This window comes from Coregonus lavaretus, assembly GCF_964263955.1.
Source record: "Coregonus lavaretus genome assembly, chromosome: 16".
NCBI classification, from domain to species: Eukaryota; Metazoa; Chordata; class Actinopteri; order Salmoniformes; family Salmonidae; genus Coregonus; species Coregonus lavaretus.
Window position 1 is genome coordinate 9,119,855 of NC_140003.1, and position 20,693 is coordinate 9,140,547.

At 42.3% G+C, this 20,693-nt stretch overlaps 1 protein-coding gene across 1 annotated transcript; it reads left to right on the forward strand.

Moving 5' to 3' along the window:
• Positions 1 to 3,341: 3,341 nt before the first annotated feature.
• Positions 3,342 to 20,316, forward strand: LOC311143253 (gap junction gamma-1 protein-like; the record flags this gene model as incomplete). Its single annotated transcript, XM_084179067.1, has 2 exons — positions 3,342 to 3,374; positions 19,141 to 20,316. The coding sequence occupies exon 2, from the start codon at positions 19,177 to 19,179 to the stop codon at positions 20,314 to 20,316; it is 1,140 nt and encodes a 379-aa protein (XP_084035193.1). The 5' UTR covers positions 3,342 to 3,374; positions 19,141 to 19,176.
• Between the last annotated feature and the right edge of the window lie 377 nt (positions 20,317 to 20,693).

Sequence of the window (20,693 nt, forward strand, 5' to 3'; positions counted from 1 at the left end):
TATCTCCCTTAACCAGAATACTTAAAGCGTATATCCAGTCAATTCTGTGACAGTGAGTAGTTAAAATGTTTAAGTAACCAAGGGTGGAATTGGTGGGAAATACCTGGAAACTAAATTCCTGCAGTGAAAATCAGTTTGCAAAGTAGCTTAATTCTCAATGATTTAGAAGTGCTGAGTTCTCATGGGAATTTTCTCCAAAATGAAGCTTGTTCTCTGTAATATTATTTTCACACCTCCAAAGTGTTATGTTATCCCTGGGACTCATTTCTTATTTTCTCTGCCACTCACTCCCCAATTCCTTCAAACTCTACCTATTACATTGACAAAAGAGCTATCTACAGCTCCCTAATGGGGAAACTCATGGCAGAAATTGCGCAAGTGCTCAGGCACAAGCCAGTTATAGTCTTTCACAAAAGCAGTGCGTATGTGGCATTGAGGAAGACACATCACGAGGGGATGATTCAACGACTAGCCTACACAGGTCATGCACAGTGGCACACATGGAGCAAGCAACTGTTGGTCAAAGCACTTTTACCTAGTGCTATATTTAAGTAATATAACATTTGCAGTCGGACGCTCCAATCTGGAGAAATGCGATGAGAGTAAACTCAGAGAAAATCAAATCAAATTGTATTTGCCACATGCGCCGAATACAACAGGTGTAGACATTACAGTGAAATGCTTACTTAAAAGCCCTTCACCAACAATACAGTTTAAGAAAGAAAAAAAAAAAAAAAAAAAATTAAAGAGCAGCAGTAAAATAACAGTAGGGAGGTTATATACAGGGGGCACTGGTTAGTCGAGGTAATTGAGGTAACATACATGTGGGTAGAGTTAAAGTGACTATGCATAAATAAACAGAGTAGCAGCAGCGTAAAAGAGGGAGTTGGGGTGGGGTGGGGTGGGGGGGCAATGCAAATAGTCCGGGTAGCCATGATTAGAAGTTCAGGAGTCTTATGGCTTGGGAGTAGAAGCTGTTAAGAAGCCTTTTGGAGCTAGACTTGGCGCTCCGGTACTGCTTGCCGTGCGGTAGCAGAGAGAACAGTCTATGACTAGGGTGGCTGGAGTCTTTGATAATTTTTAGGTCCTTCCTCTGACACCACCTGGTATAGAGGTCCTGGATGGCAGGAAGCTTGGCCCCAGTGATGTACTGGGCCGTACGCACTACCCTCTGTAGTGCCTTGCGGTCGGAGGCCGAGCAGTTGCCATGCCAGGCGGTGATGCAACCAGTCAGGATGCTCTCGATGGTGCAGCTGTATAACTTTTGGAGGATCTGAGGACCCATGCCTAATCTTTTCAGTCTCCTGAGGGGGAATAGGCTTTGTCGTGCCCTCTTCACGACTGTCTTGGTGTGTTTGGACCATGATAGTTTGTTGGGGATGTGGACACCAAGGAACTTGAAGCTCTCAACCTGTTCCACTACAGCCCCGTCGATGAGAATGGGGGCATGCTCAGTCCTCTTTTTTTCCCCCTGTAGTCCACAATCATCAGCAAGCTGCACTCCAGGGCCTACACATTATCGGCAAGCAACTTGAAAATCTCAAGGTTCTGGGTTCCTGCTGTCCAGTTTCTGCCTCTGTGGTGAAAAGGGGGCTTGTACTATAGTTAACGAGGGGACCATGAATAAAAGCATGCTTGTGAAATCTCCCTAAGAAGGGGGACACATTCCATCTCTGACCTGTTTGCAGCACATATGAAACAATGAAGACCATTATGATGGGCTTTGAGCGGCAAACCGCCTTGGCCAGACATCAAAACTGACATCCACAATCATGAAGTCCTTTCGCAAGCAATTTATTGAACACAATACATCTGCTTACTTTGCAATTGCCTACAGAGTGATGTTGTGCAATACTGTGCCTTGTAGGCTTGCATTCTGTGAATAGAGGAAGAACAAAGACCATGATAATTGACTGACTGGTTGGCGACCAAATGGTATGCTACCCTGTTAAATTGCTGAAATAATTTAAGAGGGAAATATACAGAATGTTCCCAATCTAGCAGCCTTCTAAGGAATTTCTGTCTAGTTGATGTCATTGTGTGGATGAAAATACCACACTTTTTTTTCTCCCAGGAATCAGCATCTCCACCTCACAGAAGACTGTGAAGTGCATATGACTTACTTCCTGAGGGTGCCAACTGATGACACTGGAGGATAAAAGGTTATATGGAAGCTAGTCTGGGAGGAAGTAAAAAAAAAAAAATATTTTAAACTAGGCAACTCAGTTAAGAACAAATTCTTATTTACAATGACGGCCTACACCAGCCAAACACGGACAACGCTGGGCCAATTGTGCGCTGCCCTATTCCCTCCCCCGTCTTGCCAAAGAAAGTGTGAAGAAGGAGGAAAAGTATCAAATAACAACAACATCTGAATGCCAACTCCAACAGGAAGGCTATGTGCCACATAACAGCTGGGGGCTTGTGGCTGTACATCCCACAACAATGAGGATTGTAGCCCATCTCAAATGCCTACATCACCAGCATGCAGGCAAAACTCAGCAGACTTTAATCATTAGGAATGTATCATAGCATGACTAGGCAGTTGTCACAGCATGTCTAACAGAAAACTCACAAAAATAAATTGCCATGATTTTTTCTGAAATCTCTATCATAGGGGTGCCTACATTTCATTATGACAGATGTGTACAAATTCTACATTTTGGATATATGATAGTTAGAAGATTCTTATTAATACTGGACATAGTTTATTGTGAGAATAAATTGATCAAATTCACATTCCCTCACTTCCAGGCTAGCCACAGGCTATGAACTCAGGAGAAGGACATTATTTCTTGAGAAATTGCAATGCTGTCTTTTAGTTGCAAAGTAAACGGCAGGGTAGTCCCCTGTAGCTCAGTTGGTAGAGCATGGCGCTTGCAACGCCAGGGTTGTGGGTTCGTTTCCCACGGGGGGGGCAGTATGAAAATGTATGCACTCACTAACTGTATGTCGCTCTGGATAAGAGCGTCTGCTATATGACTCAAATGTAAATGTACTCACAAGGCTAAACCTGTTTCGGTGGCTGGCTGCTGGGGCACAATGTATCAAAGTGTATATGAAAAACTCGAATATACGACTAAGGTTATGATGATTGCATCATGAATGAAGAATGTCGACCATCCTTGTCTCAGATTTGACGAGAAGGTCCTGAATAGGGGGTGGGGTGGATTTGGGGATGTTCTTTGTCTCCCCCCGTATTTTTCTACAACCCCGACGGAGGAGAGGGGGTCACATGCTCTAGCCAATCGCATGGGGTAACTAGTGAGCCTTTTGTCTATTGTAGAGAGAAAGAGGGAAAAGTGCTCAGAATTTTGTTGGGGTTTCGACTACAGGCTCAATTCGAGGAATTGAGAAACGGAGTTGGCTTCAAGGTAAGATTAATAAACGTTTATCAACCAACAAAACGGAGCATAAATTTGTGTCCAGGCTGTTTTTCATTTGACAAATGTTGTGCGCTAGCTACGTTAACGTAGTTGTATACGCTTAGCTTTTGGTTGCTGGCTGCTTGAAGCAATAGTTTTTCTCCAAATGTACTGCGTTTAACATTTGGTACAGATAAGTAGCTAGCTAGTTTAGCTAGCAAATCGGTCTATTGTTTGATTAGTGCTACTAGAGCTATTTAGCTAAATAGCTAGCTAACCAATAGATAGTATTGAATGTACAGTAGTTTGTTCCTTCATTGTGTGAAGGTGATGGAAGCAGTAGAATGCGGATTTCATCACCTAGGGCAGGGATACTCAACTCTTACCCTACGAGGTCTGGAGCCTGCTGGATTTCTGTTCTATCTGATAATTAATTGCACACACCAATCCCTGATTTATAGGGAAACTTTTTTTTTTTTTTTTAAATGCGGTGGAACTGGCTTCGAGGTCCAGAGTTGAGTTTGAGGGACCCAGGGGGTGTCCGATCAAAACCGCATCTTTTGACCAATGGGTAAATAAGTTAATTGTGATAATCCTCTAAGAAAACCAATGGTCATAATACGTTAAACACTTATTGGAGTTGTTACCCTTGTAGGATGGTCAAAAATAGGGCGTCTAAATCAATGGAGACCATAGAAAAGTGGTCAAAAATCAGGAAAATCGCGTCAGCTAGTCTGTATACTGTGCGAGAATTAAGGCTACATACAGGCTCAACCTACCATTGAACTCGTCATCTTTCATATCAAATAAAACAATATAACAGTAGAGGTAAGATATCGATTTTGAGACATGACATGTAATATTTTCATATTTTATCAGGGGTGCCAAGTTTTGAAGATAACTTGGAGTGAGGTTTCTTATCGTGAATGTCAATGCTATCACCCCTAGCGGGGGTTTTAGGCACATGGGTGGAATAAAAATGTTTAACAAATCACAGGTCAGGTGTATTTAGGATAAAGTTGAATAAACACTCAACTCGATAACTTGGTTTGAAGTTACTTTGAGATTATTTGGGCATGAAATTTAGAATATGGTAACTGGGGGACATTGAATTAGTTAGATGCCAATAGACCCAATATTAATCTCTCCTTGTTCATAAGAAACCAACATGTAAATATGGAATTAATTTGGGTGAACGATCCCTTTAAAATAAGACCGTTGGAAATTCCACCTAGAGGTACACTATATATACAAGAGTATGTGGACACCCCTTCAAAAAACTGTTACTGACAGGTGGATAAAATCGAGCACACAGCCATGCCATCTCCATAGTCAAACATTGGCAGTAGAATGGCCTTACTGAAGAGCTCAGTGACTTTCAATGTGGCACCGTCATAGGATGCCACCTTTCCAACAAGTCTGTTCGTCAAATTTCTGCCCTGCTAGAGCTGCCCCGGTCAACTGTAAGTGCTGTTATTGTGAAGTGGAAACGTCTAGGAGCAATTTAAAATTTGACCAACTGACTTGTTGGAAAGGTGGCATCCTATGACGGTGCCACGTTGAGTCACTGAGCTCTTCAGTAAGGCCATTCTACTGCCAGTGTTTGTCTATGGAGATCGCATGGTGGTGTGTTCAATTTTATACACCTGTCAGCAACGGGCGTGTCTGAAATAGCCGAATCCACTAATTTGAAGGGGTGTCCATATACTTTTGTGTGTATATATATATATATATATATATATATATATATATATATATATATATATTACACACATCTCAATCAATCAATGTATTGTCCCCACACTAGAATCAGTTACACATTTGGGTTCACAATCTGTTTGGGCAAAATTATGTTGATAATACAGTTATCAGGTCACCCTACCTAAATTCATGCTAAATGTGCCTTTTTATTGTTACAGCCTAATTAATCTACTGCTAAATTGCCAATGACCAAACAAGGTGAATATAATGTAGCTTATGGATCTGGGCTAATGCAAGTGGTGGATTCAATTAGACTTGGGTGGTATACCGTATATACCAGGGTATTTGGAAATGGCCACGGGATGGTTTTTCAATACCCTTATTACCTTAACTATTTATTATACGTTTTTCGATACATTTTTATATTTGTAGCTACTTTTGAAGTAAATAGCTGCAGTCAACTTGTGCAAAAAGTTAGAAGATAAAGCAGATCGCGTTCTAAATTTCACCTGTCACATTATTTTGTATTATGAAGCTTACCGTAGTTCCCCAGAACAGTTCAGCCAGTCCCGTGTTTGTTCTTAAATAGCACAAAGGGAGAAAGCAGGAGCAGGTGAGTCCAGCAGTGTGACAGGGGTCGCGTTTTATGTTGAGTCAAGTTTTTTGCTGTTGTTGCTTAAATAGAGTGATCAGGGACGTGCAACTATAGTTTTCCTTCACAGAAAATACATTAGCAACACATTCGGCAGAAAATGGCTTTTCATCAGATGACAACAGGAGTGCAGTGCTATTTGGCTTGCAGCCACACAAGTAGGTGAGCATACAATTAAAAAGCAAGGTCTTTTTTTTTTTTTTTTAAACAATGCATGGACGTCATATTTCTGTTTATCATAGAAAGAATGTAGCAAGCTACATTTCCAATTTTTTTTCCTTAAAGTTAATCTAGCATTTTATCAGAGAAAAGTAGGCTGGCTACACTGAGAAAAGCACTGGAGAAAAGTAGCAATACATCAGTCAGAGCATGGTCGTAAATTCTCATCTGAGTGGAGAAGTGCAACTGAAGCACAAAATTAGTCTGATGCTGAGCAGAAATTACAATAGAAGCATCTTAGTTATGCATTTACAAAACACAGCAAGATATTTGATATGCTGGTTTGAATTTTTTCCTGTGTGAAAAATGAAGAATTCTGCGTTAACGCGACCCCTATTTTAACTTGCTAGTTATCTAAGTGGCTGAGTTAATAAGGTGATGGGGCATCATATTGTGTTAGCTTTCTGCCATGTTTGAGAAGTCAAAGCCCTTTGGATGAGTTATCTGTACAGCTGCCACTGCTATCTTTGGATTTCCTAGCATTTCTTTCTCCTCGCAGTTCTCGGCCTGTCTGCTCCTCCCCCATCTTCTCCGAGCAGATCAGGCAGGCCCGTTGCCCTAGCAACTCTAGACTCCACACAGACACAGCTTGTACACATGCTGCTCCAGAGCCAGTACCGTTCTTCCTTCAGACAAGCATGCGTCAAAACTTTGTTCATTTGCACAATGTCTCTCGTTAACATTTGCTTGTAAATGTCCAGACTCACCAAAAATGACATTCGGTAGCTGGATTGCCTGTCTTTGCAATGCGTTTATTTTCGTTTTCATTCTTTAGCATACTTAGCTAGCAGCCTCCATGGAAATTCGCTATTACTTGTGCTAAGTTTTCTAGCATTTTGGTAATAGACGCCCAATGGCCCTTTTTTGTGGGTGGCACCCCCTTGTGTACAAAGCCGATAATACCATAAATCCTGGCATGAGAGAAGGACGGTATGACGATATGAAAATCTGAATACCGCCCAACCCTAGAATAAATCAGTAGTAGTATGCTATAGCCTATTATCACATGCTGTCATAAGGAAGCGTTCTGGGACATGTGTAACTGCAAATTTATTTATTGACGTTTATGTTTACAAAACAGCACTTAAGTTGCCGTGCTGCTCTTTTGACAATTGAGTTCATAGACTTTGATCAGCACGTAGAATGATCTTGCCTGTCCAGTCTGCCTTGTCTGAAGTCCACTCTAATCGCCTTGGTCCCGGTCCCTTACTAAACCAATCACGAAGCTACAATCTGCTGCGGTTCACAGTGCTGTGGCAGAAAGATTATGGATCTCCTGGATGAAGCTGCTGTGGTTACAATGCTCGTGATGTAGAATTGCAGGCATATATGTTCAGATTTTCATAACGATTTGGGGGCACAATTGAAAAGTTAATTCACTGAAAATACTTAAGCTATAATGCCCGAGGGTGTGTGGTATATGGCTTATATACCACGGCTAAGGGTTGTACTTAAGCGCAACGCGGAGTGCCTGGATACAGCCCTTAGCTGTGGTATATAGGCCATATACCAAAAACCCCCGAGGTGCCTTATTGCTTTCATAAACCGGTTGCCAACACAGTAAGGCAAGGAACAACACATCTAAATTGAAAATGTTGCTTTAATGAATACATTCATAATATATACATTCCACCAGAAAGTAGTTGACAAATGTCAATGGAGCACTGAGCGTACAGCAAGCTTTTTATTTATTTTCTGCTGTTTTTAACGTTAATCTCATGCTATTCTACACATTTTGCAATGAGGCTGAGAGAATTTTGAAAATGTAAAGCTAATATTCTTCTATTATACACATTTTTGCCATGGCTTATGACCTGTTCATATGCTATCTGGGAAGGGGGGGTTTGGTTTGCTCAAACTGGATTTAACAGGTGACATCAATAAGGGATCATAGCTTTCACCTGGATTCACCTGGTCAGCCTATGCCATGGAAAGAGCAGGTGTTCCTAATGTTTTGTACAGTGTGTACACATCCTCAAAAGTGTACATTTATCTTAGAATTAATGTAAGATAAATCAAGAAATTTGTAATATATTTTGTTGTTTTTGCCAAGGTTGCTTGGATCAGGAAAGTGTCCTCTCACGACCTCTACAATATTATATTTTCACTTTACCGGTTGTCTGCGCGGTTGGTCCTTTTTGCAGGTAGGAATGTGAGACAATATATCCACAGGAAAGTGTAATTAAATCGACTTTTCAAAGTTGAAGCATGCATAGTTGTGAAGTCGTAAATACCAATTAGATGCTGTGTCATAAACTAAAAGTACAGCTTTCATGCTTGTAAAACAACTTTAAAAGATTGCTTTTTAAAAGTAATATTTTGTTGCATTTAACTGCAGAAAATGCTGTTATAGAGGCCTTTTCCTTAGTAGGTGACGTCAGAGGTCACCATGTGGGAGAAGTGGGTGCTCAGGATGATAGACGAGTTTCCCACTAGCAATTACCAGCTTGAGGGCCGTTCAAATGGATTTTGTCCCAGTTGTATGTTGTAAATTCCCTCTTGTTTACGAACGCACCATGACACTGCCTGCTTCAGTGCCAGATGCGTGCTTGTGACTCTCATGGAGGGGGTGTGTCTGTAGCACAGTACATCTACCACTCCGTGGTAATGTGATGGCTTTTCACTGTTAAGTAAGCACAACACAGGATGCAGTGGCCAATTTAATTTAAAGCTTTACAGGGTAAAGTTTGCAACCCAAAAAAATGCAAGAGGGAATTTCGTAACGTGGTTCGAGCACTTTTACGAGGTGCTGAATCCACCTATTCTCAACCACTGAGATTGGGTGGCTATAAACCAAAGACTAAATAAATATAAACAGCATACCTATCACTCTTGTAATTTCTTTGGCCCGGCAGAATCAGCTGCCAAGGTCTGCTTGAATGCAGAAGGGAGAGGATGTTTTATCTTTGCGTTTCAGTCTTGCTCCGGTGTACTGAGGTGATGTCGGCATAAATGTGTCAGCATATTTGAGGTGTTGGCAGCTGCATAGCCTATTCTAGTTGATCGTGGCGAAATACTGTTAACGTTTTATCAACAACTCTGTCCATCGCTGTTGTAATCTACTGGGAAGGCAAAATGTTCCCAAACTGGAGATTTGAAACGATGGCGGATCCTGCACTTCTGGTTTAACGACCCCACAACTCGCCATGGTACAAAGCTACTTCCCTGCTGCGCCTCACAAATGGACATTTTGAAATGCACCAATTAAGATGATCATTTTTATTACAACGTGCACATATGTTGTAGTTGTTTTAACGGAAAAGGCTGAAATGTTTTTTCATGATTTACTCGAGGCAGTCCTACAACGCAGCGTAGGCGCATAGCCTATGCCTAGTGTTTTTATTTGTAATGTATTCATTCGGGTTCACAGTGCGGACTGAACGGTCGGAATACATGTACCGTTACACCCCTACTTTTTACTCTTTTGCTGTGTTACTGTTTTGCATGTATTTTTGACCCAGCAGTGGGTTGTTTCTTTCTTTATTGCTGGGTAATCCTTATTTTGATTTCAGAGTTTGCTTTAATGCAGAATTCTGCATTTTTCACGCAGAAAGAAATTTAAAGGCAGATAAAAGTGTACTGAAAACGTAGGTGTACTGACATGACATTCAATTTTAAGTTCCAAATGTTTATATTTAAATAGACTCGCTGTGATTATCTGAAATATCTCCTCCATCTTCCAAACTGTCCAAACCATAAGCTTTCGCTCTGCCTGTGTGTGTGGCGGGAGTAGCTGTCAGTGGCATTTCCGTTGCTAGGTTACGTTTAAACCACAGGAATTTTAAAAGGGAAAAGCTTGAATGAATGAATGGAATGTCTAGTCAAGATAAACAATGATGAGTCAATTAACACAAAGAACACTACTAGGGTTCTTTAACCCCTCTGCAAATGAGACTGAGACAGAGACTGCAGCAACAGAGACAGCCAGGGTAGAGGAGAATGCTGCAGTCAATTATAATGGCCCACAGACACTGCAAGTGCAATACAGGGAAGAATGGAAGGGAGAATTTAGATGGATTCACGTGAAGGAAAAAGTAGTAGATGGTTTGTCAGGGAAACATGTTTTGGTCTTTTTGAGCAGTCTGGGGAAAATTATTCAATTAAAAAGTTATTGGTTGCATACACATATTTAGCAGATGTTATTACGGTTGTAGCGAAATGCTTGAGTTCCTAGCTCCAACAGCACGGTAATATCTAAAAATACACAACAATACACACATCTAAAAAGTAAAATAATGGAATTTAGAAATATTAGGACGAGCAATGTCGGAGTCCGGAGTACACACACATACAGTGAGGGAAAAAAGTATTTGATCCCCTGCTGATTTTGTACGTTTGCCAACTGACAAAGAAATGATCAGTCTATAATTTTAATGGTAGGTTTATTTGAACAGTGAGAGACAGAATATTATAAATTGATTTGCATTTTAATGAGGGAAATAAGTATTTGACCCCCTCTCAATCAGAAAGATTTCTGGCTCCCAGGTGTCTTTTATACAGGTAACGAGCTGAGATTAGGAGCACACTCTTCAAGGGAGTGCTCCTAATCTCAGTTTGTTACCTGTATAAAAGACACCTGTCCACAGAAGAAATCAATCAATCAGATTTCAAACTCTCCACCATGGCCAAGACCAAAGAGCTCTCCAAGGATGTCAGGGACAAGATTGTAGACCTACACAAGGCTGGAATGGGCTACAAGAAGGTGACAACGATTATTCGCAAATGGAAGAAACACAAAATAACTGTCAATCTCCCTCGGCCTGGGGCTCCATGCAAGATCTCACCTCGTGGAGTTGCAATGATCATGAGAACGGTGAGGAATCAGCCCAGAACTACACGGGAGGATCTTGTCAATGATCTCAAGGCAGCAGGGACCATAGTCACCAAGAAAACAATTGGTAACACACTACGCCGTGAAGGACTGAAATCCTGCAGCGCCCGCAAGGTCCCCCTGCTCAAGAAAGCAAATACAGGCTCGTCTGAAATATGCCAATGAACATCTAAATGATTCAGAGGAGAACTGGGTGAAAGTGTTGTGGTCAGATGAGACCAAAATCGAGCTCTTTGGCATCAACTCAACTCGCCGTGTTTGGAGGAGGAGGAATGCTGCCTATGACCCCAAGAACACCATCCCCACCGTCAAACATGGAGGTGGAAACATTATGCTTTGGGGGTGTTTTTCTGCTAAGGGGACAGGACAACTTCACCGCATCAAAGGGACGATGGACGGGGCCATGTACCGTCATATCTTGGGTGAGAACCTCCTTCCCTCAGCCAGGGCATTGAAAATGGGTCGTGGATGGGTATTCCAGCATGACAATGACCCAAAACACACGGCCAAGTCAACAAAGGAGTGGCTCAAGAAGAAGCACATGAAGGTCCTGGAGTGGCCTAGCCAGTCTCCAGACCTTAATCCCATAGAAAATCTGTGGAGGGAGCTGAAGGTTCGAGTTGCCAAACGTCAGCCTCGAAACCTTAATGACTTGGAGAAGATCTGCAAAGAGGAGTGGAACAAAATCCCTCCTGAGATGTGTGCAAACATGGTGGCCAACTACAAGAAACGTCTGACATCTGTGATTGCCAACAAGGGTTTTGCCACCAAGTACTAAGTCATGTTTTGCAGAGGGGTCAAATACTTATTTCCCTCACTAAAATGCAAATCAATTTAACATTTTTGACATGCGTTTTTCTGGATTTTTTTGTTGTTATTCTGTCTCTCACTGTTCAAATAAACCTACCATTAATATTATAGACTGATCATGTCTTTGTCAGTGGGCAAACGTACAAAATCAGCAGGGGATCAAATACTTTTTTCCCTCACTGTGTGTTTATATATATATACATACAGTGTATTCAGACCCATTGACTTTTTCCACATTTGGTTACTTTACAGCCTTATTCTAAAATGGATTAATTTGTTTTTTCCCCCCTCCTCAATCTACACACAAAACCCCTGTTTGCAAATTTATAAAAATAAAAAAAAATTATGACATTTACAAAAGTATTCAGACCCTTTACTAAGTACTTTGTTGAAGCACCTTTGGCAATAATTACAGCCTCAAGTCTTCTTGGGTCTGACGCTTGGCACACCTGTATATGGGGAGTTTTTTCCATTCTTCTCTGCAGATCCTCTCAAGCTCTGTCAGGTTGGATGGGGAGACATTTTCAGGTCTCTCCAGAGATGTTCGATCGGGTTCAAGTCTGGCTCTGGCTGGGCCACTCAAGGACATTCAGAGTCATGTCCCGAAGCCACTCCTGTGTTGTCTTGGCTGTGTGCTTAGGGTCGTTGTCCTGTTGGAAGGTGAACCGTCACCCCAGTCTGATGTCCTGAGCGCGCAATGATCTCTCTGTACTTTGCTTTGTTCATCTTTCCCTCAATCCTGACTAGTCTCCCAGTCCCTGCTGCTAAATAAGATCCCCACAGCATGATGCTGCCATCACCATGCTTCGCCATAGGGATGGTGCCAGGTTTCCTCCAGACGTGAGGCTTGGCATTCAGGCCAAAGAGTTCAATCTTGGTTTCATCAGACCAGAGAATCTTGTTTCTCATGGTCTGAGAGTCCTTCATGTGCCTTTTGGCAAACTCCAAGCGGGCAGTCGTGCCTTTTACTGAGGAGTGGCTTTCGTCTGGCCAGTCTACCATAAAGGCCTGATTGGTGGAGTGCTGCAGAGATGGGAGAACCTTCCAGAAGGACAACCATCTCCACAGAGGAACTCTGGAGCTCTGTCAGAGTGACCATCAGGTTCTTGGTCACCTCCCTGACCAAGGCCCTTTTCCCCCAATTGCTCAGTTTGGCCGGGCAGCCAGCTCTAGGAAGAGTCTTGGTGGTTCCAAACTTCTTCCATTTAAGATTGATGTAGGCCACTGTGTTCTTGGGGACCTTCAATGCTGCAGAAATGTTTTGGTACCCATTTACATTACATTTTAGTCATTTAGCAGACGCTCTTATCCAGAGCGACTTACAGTTAGCGCATACATTATTTTTATCGAACCCACAACCCTGGCGTTGCAAACGCCATGCTCTACCAACTGAGCTACATCCCCTCCCCAGATCTGTGCCTCGACACAATCCTGTTTCGGAGCTCTATGGACAATTCCTTCAACCTCTGCTTGGTTTTTGCTCTGACATGCACTGTCAACTGTGGGACCTTTTTATATAGACAGGTGTGTTCCTTTCCAAATCATGTCCAATCAATTGAATTTACCACAGGTGGACTCCAATCAAGTTGTAGAAACATCTCAAGGATGATCAATGGAAACAGGATGCACCTGAGCTCAATTTCGAGTCTCATAGCAAAGGGTCTGAATACTTATGTAAATAAGTTATTTACGTATTTTTTTATACATTTGCAGAAATGTCTAAACCTGTTTTCGCTTTGTCATTATGGGGTATTGTGTGTAGATTGATGATGGGGAAAAAACGATTTAATCCATTTTAGAATAAGGCTGTAACATAACAAAATGTGGAGAAAGTCAAGGGGTCTGAATACTTTCCGAATGCACTATGTATTTATAGACAATATCAACAGTATATGGATAGAATATGTAGTATATTTACATTTTAGTCATTTAGCAGGTACTGGTTCCACGTGGGAATCGAACCCACAATGGAAACCTGCCCACTGTACTACATTGTTCATAGACTGCTTACAGGCTAAGGAAACCAAAAGTGTCCCTTTAAAAAAAAAAAATCAAATACATACACCGAACAATAAACGCAACATGCAACAATTTCAAAGATTTGAAGTTACATTTCATATAAGGAAATCAGTCAAAATTCATTAGTCTCTATTCTATGGATTTTACATGACTGGGCAGGGGTGATGCAATGGGTGAGCCAGGCCCAGCCAATCAGAAGTAGTTTTCCCCCACAAAAGGGCTTTGTTTTTGACAGAAATACTCCTCAGGACCCCCAATTGCACGCTCCCTCAAAACTTGAGACATCTGTGGCATTGTGTTGTGTGACAAAACTGCTCATTTTAGAGTGGCCTTTTATTGTCCCCAACACAAGGTGCACCTGTGCAATGATCATGCTGTTTAATCAGCTTCTTGATATGCCACAGCTGTCAGGTGGATGGATTATCTTGGCAAAGGAGAAATGCTGACTAACAGGGATGTAAACAAATTTGTGAACAAAATCTGAGAGAAATAAGCTTTTTGTGCGTATGAAACATTTCTGGGATCTTTTATTTCAGCACATGAAACATGGGACCAACACTTTACATGTTGCGTTTATATTTTTATTCAGTGTTGATTCAATGGTTGTAAAGACGGGAGAGGTGTGTCCGTAATAAAGAGATGCTCTGCTGTTTTGACACCACACTCCACAAAGCAAGTCCTGCAGGCTCTAGTTTAATCTTATCTTGATTATTGTCCAGTCATATGGTCAAGAGCTGCAAAGAAAGACCTAGTTAAGCTGCAGTTGGCCCAGAACAGAGCGGCACGTCTTGCTCTTCATTTGTAATCAGAGGGCTAATATTAATACTATGCATGCCAGTCTCTCTTGGCTAAGAGTTGAGGAAAGACTGACTGTGTCACTTCTTGTTTTGATAAGAAAGTGTTTGAAATTCCAAATTCTTTGCATGGTCAATTTACACACACACTTACCCCACCAGACATGCCACCAGGGGTCTTTTCACAGTCTCCAGGTCAAGAACAAATTCAAGGAATTATACAGAGCCATGAGTGCATGGAACTCCTTCCATCTTATATAGTGCAAGTGAACAGCAAACCTGGTTTAAAAAATAAATAAATAAAGCAACACCTCACAGCACAATGCCTCTCCCCCATGTGACCTACTTGTTGTGTGTATGTACTGACGTATGTGTAACTGATATATGCACACACAGTACATGTTAATGTTTTTTAATGTACAGTACCAGTCAAATGTTTGGACACACCTACTCATTCCAGGGTTTGTCTTTATTTTTACTATTTTCTACATTGTACAATAATAGTGAAGACATCAAAACTATGAAATAACACATATGGAATCATGTAGTAACCCATTTTTTTTAAAGCAAATCGAAATATATTTGAGATTCTTCAAAGTAGCCACCCTTTGCGTTGATGAAAGCTTTGCACACTCTTGGCTTTCTCTCAACCAGCTTCATGAGGTAGTCACTTGGAATGCATTTTATTTAACCGGTGTGCCTTGTTAAAAGTTAGTTTGTGGAATTTCTTTAAATAATGCATTTGAGCCAATCAGTTGTGTTGTGACAAGGTAGGGTTGGTATACAGAAGATAGCCCTATTTGGTGAACCAAGTCCATATTATGGCAAGAACAGCTCAAATAAGCAAAGAGAAACGACAGTCCATCATTACTAAAAGACATGAAGGTCAGTCAATCCTGAAAATTTCAAGAACTTTTAAAGATTCTTCAAGTGCAGTCGCAAAAACCATCAAGCGCTATGATGAAACTGGCTCTCATGAGGACCGCCACAGAAAAGGAAGAGCCAGAGTTACCTCTGCTGCGTGAATAACTTCATTAGAGTTAACTGCACCTCAGATTGCAGGCCAAATAAATGCTTCAAAGAGTTCAAGTAACAGACACATCTCAACATCAACTGTTCAGAGGAGACTGCGTGAATCAGGCCTTCATGGTCGAATTGCTGCAAAGAAACCACGACTAAAGGACACCAATAAGAAGAAGAGACTTGCTTGGGCCAAGAAACACGAGCAATGGACATTAGACCGGTGGAAATCTGTCCTTTGGTCTGATGAGTTCAAATTTGAGATTTTTGGTTCCAACTGCTGTGTCTTTGTGAGACGAAGAGTAGGTGAACGGATGATCTCTGCATGTGTAGTTCCCACCATGAAGCATGGAGGAGGAGGTGTGTTGGTGTAGGGGTGCTTTGCTGGTGACACTGTCTGTGATCTATTTAGAATTCAAGACACACTTAAACAGCACGGCTACCACAGCATTCTTTAGCGATACGCCATCCCATCTGGTTTGCGCTTAGTCCCACTATCATTTGTTTTTCAACAGGACAATGACCCAACACACCTCCAGGTTGTGTAAGGGTACTTCAAGACTGTTGGAAAAGCATTCAAGGTGAAGCTGGTTGAGAGAATGCCAAGAGTGTGCAATGCTGACATCAAGGCAAAGGGTGGCTATTTGAAGAATCTCAAATATAAAATACATTTTGATTTGTTAAACACTTTTTTTGGTTACGACATGATTCCAAATGTGTTTTTTCATAGTTTTGATGTCTTCACTATTATTCTACAATGTAGAAAATAGTAAAAATAAAGAAAAACCCTTGAATGAGTAGGTGTGTCCAAACTTTTGACTGGTACTGTCTGTCAATTGTAAACTCTTTTGTCTGTTATATATTTTTCGTCATGTGTCGGACCCCAGTAAGACTAGCTGTTGCCGTAGGCTTCTGCTAATGGGGATCCTAATAAATCAAAATCAAAAGATCAGCTCTGAAAAATATCTGATATGAAAAGATCTAATGGGATTGGTCGCAGAAAAAAATATCAGAATTGGGCTGCCTGTGTAAACGCAGCCTTAGCTGCCTTACATAACAAGGGAGTGAGTTTGTAGCCCTATATGTTTTTTGTCACATAAGAAGAAGCCCAAGCTTAGAATTTCAAGCTGGTACATGATTTAGTCTTACAGCTGTTTTAATGAGATAAAACATTATAGTTGGCGCCTAGTGATATAGTCATTTTGCATGAGATCTTTGGGGGAACATGTGCCTTCTCAAGAGTGAAAAACGTACATTATCCACTGAGCAGTCTTTGAGACACTTACATTGCTTTTAATGCCATCTGGTGGACATTAGTGATATCTTGCTGATGGATCACCACATTGTTGTCCTCTTCCATAGAAAAAGAGGCCTACACTGTCAAACAGAAAAAGGCCTTCATCACCAGAGACACATTTATATTTTTATTAGTACAGGCAGGCGTATAACACATCTACACACTTCAGTTTGTTGGTGTAGTTAATGTACTGCTCCTCTGCAGGCAAGAGTTCTTATATTCATTATTTTGGCAGTTTCCATATTGTAGTATTTGTGGGCACTGAATCTGATTTTATCTTTGGCTCACACACTGTTGCAAACTCTCGTACTGAAGAGGAATCCCTCTCATCATTGTTCAGCAATGTGCTGCACGCTTCCTGGCAGTTGAGGCTGATGTCATTATACAGTGCCTTGCAAAAGTATTCAGCCCCCTTGGCGTTTTCACTATTTTGTTGCATTACAACCTGTCATTTAAATATATTTTTATTTGGATTTCATGTTATGGACCTAGACAAAGTAGTCCAAATTGGTGAAGTGAAATTTTAAAAAAAACGTGTAAAAAAAAAAAAAAAAAAAGCATAACGGAAAAGTGGTGCATGCATATGTATTCACCCCCTTTGCTATGAAGCCCCTAAATAAGATCTGGTGCAACCAATTACCTTCAGAAGTCACATAATTAGTTAAATAAAGTCTACCTGTGTGCAATCTAAGTGTCACATGATCTCAGTGTGTGTGTGTATGTGTGTGTATATATATATATGGGGCGGCAGGTAGCTTAGTGGTTAAGAGCGTTGTGCCAGTAACCGAAAGGTCGCTGGTTCTAATCCCCGAGCCGACTAGGTGAAAAATCTGTCGATGTGCCCTTGAGCAAGGCACTTAACCCTAATTGCTCCTGTAAGTCGCTCTGGATAAGAGCGTCTGCTAAATGACTAAAATGTAAAATGTAAATGTAAATATATATATATATATATATATATATATATATATATATATATATATATATATATATATATATATATATATATATATATATATATATATATATATATATATACCTGCACTGAAAGGCCCTAGAGTCTGCAACACCAATAAGCAAGTGGCACCATGAAGACCAAGGAGCTCTCCAAACCGGTCAGGGACAAAGTTGTGTAGAAGTACAGATCAAGGTTTGGTTATAAAAAAAATATCAGAAAATTTGAACATCCCACGGAGCACCATTTTAAATCCATTATTAAAAAATGGAAAGAATATGGCACCACAACAAACCTGCCAAGAGAGGGTCGCCCACCAAAACTCCAGGCAGGCAAGGAGGGCATTAATTAGAGAGGCAACAGAGACCAAAGATAACCCGAGATAACCCTGAAGGAGCTGCAAAGCTCCACAGCGGAGATTGGAGTATCTGTCCATAGGACCACTTTAAGCCGTACACTCCACAGAGCTGGGCCTTACGGAAGAGTGGCCAGAAAAAAGCCATTGCTTAAAGAAAAAAAGAAGCGAATTGGTGTTCGCCAAAAGGCATGTGGGAGACTCCCCAAACATATGGAAGGTACTCTGGTCAGATGAGACTAAAATTGAGCTTTTTGGCCATCAAAGAAAACGCTATGTCTGGCCCAAACCCAACACCTCTCATCACCCCGAGAACACTATCATTGTGGTGGCAGCATCATGCTGTGGGGATGTTTTTCATCGGGATGGACTGGGAAACTGGTCAGAATTGAAGGAATGATGGATTGCGCTAAATACAGGGAAATTATTGGGGGAAACCTGTTTCAGTCTTCCAGAGATTTGAGACTGGGACGGAGGCTCACCTTCCAGCAGGACAATGACCCTAAGCATACTGCTAAAGCAACACTCGAATGGTTTAAGGGGAAACATTTAAATGTCTTCGAATGGCCTAGTCAAAGCCCAGACCTCAATCCAATTGAGAATATGTGGTATGACTTAAAGATTGCTGTACACCAGCGGAACCCATCCAACTTGAAGGAGCTGGAGCAGTTTTGCCTTGAAGAATGGGCAAAAATCCCAGTGGCTAGATGTGCCACGCTTATAGAGACATACCCCAAGAGACTTGCAGCTGTAATTGCTGCAAAAGTTGGCTCTACAAAGTATTGACTTTGGGGAGGTTGAATAGTTATGCACGCTCAAGTGTTCTGTTATTTTTTAAATGTATTTTCTTCACCCCCAAAAATATTTTGCATCTTCAAAGTGGTAGGCATGTTGTGTAAATCAAATGATACAAACCCACAACAAATCCATTTTAATTCCAGGTTGTAAGGCAACAAAATAGGAAAAATGACAATGGTGGTGAATACTATCGCAAGCCACTGTAGAGCCCGGTTAGACACATTTCTTGAGAAATCAAATAGTAAAACATTCAATAATTTTTGGATATTGATTCTAGGTACTGCCTTGCTTTCAGGCTAATTTTTTCTCCCTCTTTCCCCCATATAGATCTGAGAGTCCCTCTCCCCCCACTCCGGATGCACCATGAGCTGGAGTTTCCTGACGCGTCTCTTGGACGAGATATCCAACCACTCTACCTTTGTGGGCAAGATCTGGCTCACGCTGCTCATCGTCTTCCGCATTGTGTTGACTGCTGTGGGAGGCGAGTCCATCTACTACGATGAACAGAGCAAGTTTGTGTGCAATACGCACCAACCCGGTTGCGAGAATGTGTGCTACGACGCCTTTGCACCGCTCTCGCACATCCGCTTCTGGGTCTTCCAGGTGATCATGATCACCACCCCCACCATCATGTACCTGGGCTTTGCAATGCACAAAATCGCCCGCATGGACGACGATGAGTACAGGCCCCGCGGGAAGAGTATGCCCATGGTGAGCCTAGGGACCAACCGGAACTACGAGGAGGCGGAGGACAATGGCGAGGAGGACCCCATGATCTCGGAGGAGATCGAGTTGGAGAAGAAGGAGAAGCCGAGCAAGAAGCATGACGGGCGCCGGCGCATCAAGCGCGATGGCCTCATGAAGGTGTACGTGTTCCAGCTGCTGTCGCGTGCTGCTTTCGAGGTCTCCTTTCTGTTCGGCCAGTACATCCTCTACGGCCTGGAGGTGTCTCCCTCGTACATGTGCACGCGCTCACCCTGCCCACACACAGTGGACTGCTTCGTGTCGCGTCCCACGGAGAAAACCATCTTCCTGCTCATCATGTATGCGGTGAGTGCCCTCTGTCTGCTCTTCACCGTGCTGGAGATCCTCCACCTGGGTTATAGCGGCATACGGGACTGTTACTGCCGCCCTCGTCCTCGCCCCCCAACCCCCCACCAACTGGCCAGTCAGCTTCCCTCACTAAGTGGCCGCCAGGTACCCACAGCTCCTCCGGGCTACAACACAGCGCTGAAGAAGGACCCCAAGGGCATGCGATTGGATTACAACCTGGGCGACTCGGGCCGTGAGTCGTTTGGGGACGAGGCGTCTCAGCGGGAGCTGGAGAGGCTAAGAAGGCATCTGAAGCTGGCCCAGCAGCACCTGGACCTGGCCTACCAGAATGAGGACAACAGCAGCACGTCGCGGAGCAACAGCCCAGAGTCCAACGGGACGGCCGTGGAGCAGAACCGCCTCAACTTTGCCCAGGAGAAGCAAAGCAGCACCTGCGAGAAAGGTGAGTAGCTAGGCTCTGCCAATGCGTCAAAGTAAATACATGTCTTCAGTAGTAATTTGCGTGGTATATCTATGTTTTAATTCTATAGCAGATGGAATCAATGAATGGATGTTGTGTATATATTCAATTTATTGTCTACTAAAACTGACGTCATTTTTCTTCTTCCATTTTGCTTTCAGGTTTACGAGCATAACTTCATCATTGGCCCACCTGGCCCTCTCAGGATAGATTCTTGCATCTGGGACAGTGGGGGTACCAGGGAGCATTGTGTGGGGACAGGTGTGTGTATGTGACTCGAGGAGGATGAATCCATCTATCTTTCAGTGTTGAGGCCAGTGAACGTTCAAGGGAAACATGCCAAACTGAACGAGCAGCATCTTCCTAC